Genomic DNA, 4,391 nt, shown 5'->3' on the forward strand with positions numbered 1-4,391 from the left:
TAACACTGTGTACGCCCAACTTCCTGAAATATTACATTTTACCTACTAGGGCTTTTTTTAGTGCATGCATTTCATTAAGGTCATGCAGTACTCCTACCTTTACAGACCGAGCAAACTTACCCTTTTTCTTCGTATATTAAATTCGTTTGTTTATTCAATACGGGAAGAGGAAGCGGAGGTTACCTAACCCCAAATCCCTGCGCCGTAAGTAACGCCTTCAGTATTTCTCAAATCAAACTTTCCTTCAAAGTAATTGGAAAAAAATGGCGTGTATTACACGTGCGGATGGGCGATATCTGACTCGTGTGATTATAGCGCTCGGCTTGGTGCATGCTGCGTCCACCGTTGTACTCGTAGGATTGCAGCACTCACCCTTGCGGCTCACGCTGCAAACTTCACACTCATGGAAAATCGCCCAGTTTCCACACTTGTAACATAATATACTATACCGTAGATATGTCGTAGGCATCTAATAAAATCGGGCATTTAATTAAAAGCCTAGTCATCTAATTAAATGCCGGCATTTAATGAAAATCGTATTGATGTCTTTCAATCACCATTATCTGCCAAGGGATTTACTTAAATGCCGGCATCTAATTGAATGCCGGCCGGATCTCCAGGCAAATAATAAAAAGAGCAAATGTATATCCATGAAATATATCAACGCGTCATATTTATTAAACTATTATAGTCAGCTAGAAAATCATATAACATAATAATATTATATAAGTCATTTGAAAATTTGTTATAATTCATTTAGAAAAAAAATGTAGTTAACAGTCTTTATTCGCACAAGGATTAGAATTGTGGCACCGAGATCCGCATTTCATATTGGCTTTGAAGCAAGAACACCGCTTTGTCGAACATTGCTCTTTTGTCACTTTGCAGTTACATTTTTTGTAACCTTGGCCCCCGCATTTTGATTGCGCCACCGCTGCTTCTCTAAGAGTAAGAAAATTATCTCTCCGAACATCCAGAAGAGTAATCATACTGGCTCCTGATTTCTGTATCTCCGGTCGAGAAGACCAACCCTTCATTATTCCTGCCTTAGTTCCGATTTGATATACTTCATTTTGTTTATCTAGAACAACGCCCAAGATTCTGCTGAAGTCAATGGAGGCTCGATCTACAGTTGAAACTGCTAGTGTAATGCAATCTCCAGCAGCCAATTCTGGAAATTCCTCAGTAGAAAATGTTACCATTTTATTTACTGCCAATTTCTGCCTACTATGGCAATCTTCCTGTACATCATGGATATGTTTTTCTTTTGAGCATAACGAGCAAAAAAATGTATCTTGATCGGCCAAGGTCCCACAATTAATGTGCGTTTCCAGATCACATTCCTGACATGTCACTGCGTCTAAGTGATACACCAGATCCACAAACAATACACATATGCTCCTGGGTTTTTTCCTGTGTACTCAGTACCATGTCTCACAATAACTAATAATAATCTCACATGCACTCCTGGGGATGCGCCATTGTTGTTTCATGTAGTACAGCATCTTATCTCGACGTCCATGGCCAGTTTGATTATGAGCTTCTAACAGTTTCTCGAAATAACCTTCCACTGGAACCATATAGACTAAATCGTCACTCTCGCTACTCCGCTTCAAGACAATACTACTCACAGACCCGATTTGCAACAATTCATATTTCTTGAAGTAGTAGTAGTGAGACATATCTGCTTTCGCTTCCGTTCTGCTCAAAATCGTTTTCACTCTTTCAAACTGCTCACAATCCCACATCACTCTTTTCCCATTATTGGAATCCATGATATGCTTGATTTTTTGCAAAAATGATTCTTCACAAACACCACTTCTCTCCATTTTCAAGAATTTCCAAAGATTTATAAATTGGCGAATCTGTATACTCAATAACGGTTACTGACCGACTGCTTCTATCTGAATTAATTGGGCATAATATTTGTTTTGAAACTGTCGCTAGGTGAACATGCGCGGTAAACACGGGCGGATCGTGCGTGGATATACATTTGATTTTTTTATTATTTGCCTGGAGATCCGGCCAGCATTCAATTAGATGCCGGCATTTAAGTAAATCCCTAGGCAGATAATGGTGAATGAAAGACATCAATACGATTTTCATTAAATGCCGGCATTTAATTAGATGACTAGGCTTTTAATTAAATGCCCGATTTTATTAGATGCCTACGACAGATATATGTGTGAGATACGGAAGGCCTGATTCACCTAATTTCCATTCGCCTCAAACCACCTTGAACACAAACTTGTTGCACACAACGTCACCCCACCCAGCATTATTCGTCACATTAGTCGTATTAAGTGTTATTCGGCACGGACTTATTTTATTAACTCATCCAAATGCTGTAGTTAAATAATGAAAAAATCGAAACAAATGCCGTGCGCCTTATTTGAAATCAAATACTAACGTGTAATCACGTCTACTAGGATGACCTATCAGAGGAACGCCGTATCAAATAACCTTCACGTGGAATCAGCCCGTATCAACTTTTTAAGAACATTTTTCTACCTAACAATTTAAAAAAATCATAGATGGAAAATAAGTTTTCGGGATCGCTGATTAGGATTCTGGAGTCAGAATTACGAAATTTAAAATGGCGGTAATTTTCCGAAATTTCCAATTTTTTTTTTTTAAACTAGAGTACGGAAAATTCTGAAAGAGATATATATTATAAAACTGTGTCTGGGGAATACGTAAAAAAAAGACGATTCAAAAATAAACGAGTTTTTTCACCATGATTGCTTACAAAAAACATATGCATAAATAAATTATTACAATTTCGCATGGAATTTTAATGACTTCGGCATCTGAGAGTCTAAAAAGTATTTATGAGCACATAAAAAGTGCAAAAATATACTAGAAATATGGAAAAAAATAGGTGTGACGTATACGTCCCACTGCCCCTCAAAAGGTTAAATAATGTAGGAAGTGTTTCTCGACCTTCTTGATGTATAATGATGTTTTTTTGGTGTCGTAGGTCAATCAAGAACTAGTCTCATTTTTACGTTTCGCCCCTTTGGGGGGCCATCCTCAGAACTGTAAAAGTTTATTCACATCATACAAAGTGAATTGACAACTAATATAAACATCAAAAGAAGGGAAAACAATTAACGTCTTATACTTACACGAAACATACGTGAAACAACGAATGAAATAACCGCATCGTAACACGGTCATTCGCAAATCAGTCATGTCCGGGAGAATAAAGACATATTGTCAACTACAATCGTGAAAGAGTCAGGTTAGATTTACCGTTACTGTCAATAGGCATGCGACAACCAAAGAAATATTTTATTTCACTTCGAATCATCCTTACCAAGATAAAAAGCTTCCACTTTCCACTTATCTGAGTATTTCGGTAACGTGGTAGCACATACAAATCAATAAGTTTCTCGGTAACCTTGAGAACCGTTACCGACACTTAAGGGATCGTCTCAGTGTGACCCTCCGAAAAATCACTGATTTTCGCGAATTTTTTTTTTAATGTTCAAATAAACTAATCGGTCCGGTTTTTTTTTCATAAATAAATAGGTTTATGAAGAATACAAAATGATTTTTTTAAAGTTTATTTATTGAGTGCATCATTGTTGTATAAATTGTTGTAATTTCACGTGAAAAAAAAAGGTGCTGCACGGTTTCCACGATGACGGCCGCAATTTTGATCTGAAAAAAAAATTTCAAAAAGATTATTGATCTGTAGGAAAGTCGCTATCGCGCTATGGACGGTTTTTTTTCTTCTTTCAAATTTGACAAAATGGCGGCGGTTTGAACAAAAAGTGTCGAATGTGGCCCTTTTTTTCGACAGTTTTTCGTAAAAAAAAATAGGAAGTTTTCAAAAAAAAAAAAAAGCTTCCATAGCGCGATAAAGAATGACGTTTAAAATGTTCTCCCGAAATTGGAACTAGATATCTTTAAAGCTCTTCCTTTGAGAGTGGAAACCGTTTTGAAAAACACCATTCTGAGAAAAACGCGTTTAAAGATTGAAGTTGGAAAAGTTTATATAAATCGTTTACTTACGATCAATCGGCGATGCCAGGTCTTGATTTTTTTCTTGGGGGTTTCTCTCGTACGTCTATCCGTGGTGGATGTTAAAAACGAACTGAAATGCTTGGACAGTTTATTCTGCAAGGTTATAGAACCTAAGCACCTTAGTACTCGCGCAGGTAGAAAACCCGTTCCATTTCTACAAGAAACGCTGTAGCGACCGTAATAATTTGAATTTCGATTTAAAAATTTGAGAGAATGTTTAGAACAGTGTATACTATACGATAATGCAAAAAAAAAAAACAATTTTTTGAAAATTTCACACTGAGACGATCCCTTAAACCGTGTCCGTAGAGGAAGAGAAGGTGCAAGGAGAAACACCATTGACACGAATTGACAAGTAC

General features: G+C 37.0%; 1 protein-coding gene and 1 long non-coding RNA gene across 2 annotated transcripts; both read right to left on the minus strand.

The window, feature by feature from the left end:
- Positions 1–773: 773 nt before the first annotated feature.
- LOC124297098 (uncharacterized) lies at positions 774–1,682 on the minus strand. The gene is made up of 2 exons (XM_046747723.1): positions 1,460–1,682; positions 774–1,360 (listed from the first exon to the last, which is right to left on the minus strand). Exons 1-2 carry the CDS (start codon positions 1,680–1,682, stop codon positions 774–776), a joined length of 810 nt encoding a protein of 269 aa, XP_046603679.1.
- Positions 1,683–2,908: 1,226 nt separating this feature from the next.
- Positions 2,909–3,419, minus strand: LOC124297866 (uncharacterized). Its single transcript, XR_006906672.1, has 3 exons — positions 3,320–3,419; positions 3,129–3,223; positions 2,909–3,039 (listed from the first exon to the last, which is right to left on the minus strand). It is a non-coding gene; the product is annotated as an uncharacterized LOC124297866 (long non-coding RNA).
- Positions 3,420–4,391: the final 972 nt, after the last annotated feature.

This window comes from Neodiprion virginianus, chromosome 2 (genome assembly GCF_021901495.1).
Source record: "Neodiprion virginianus isolate iyNeoVirg1 chromosome 2, iyNeoVirg1.1, whole genome shotgun sequence".
Classification (NCBI taxonomy): domain Eukaryota; kingdom Metazoa; phylum Arthropoda; class Insecta; order Hymenoptera; family Diprionidae; genus Neodiprion; species Neodiprion virginianus.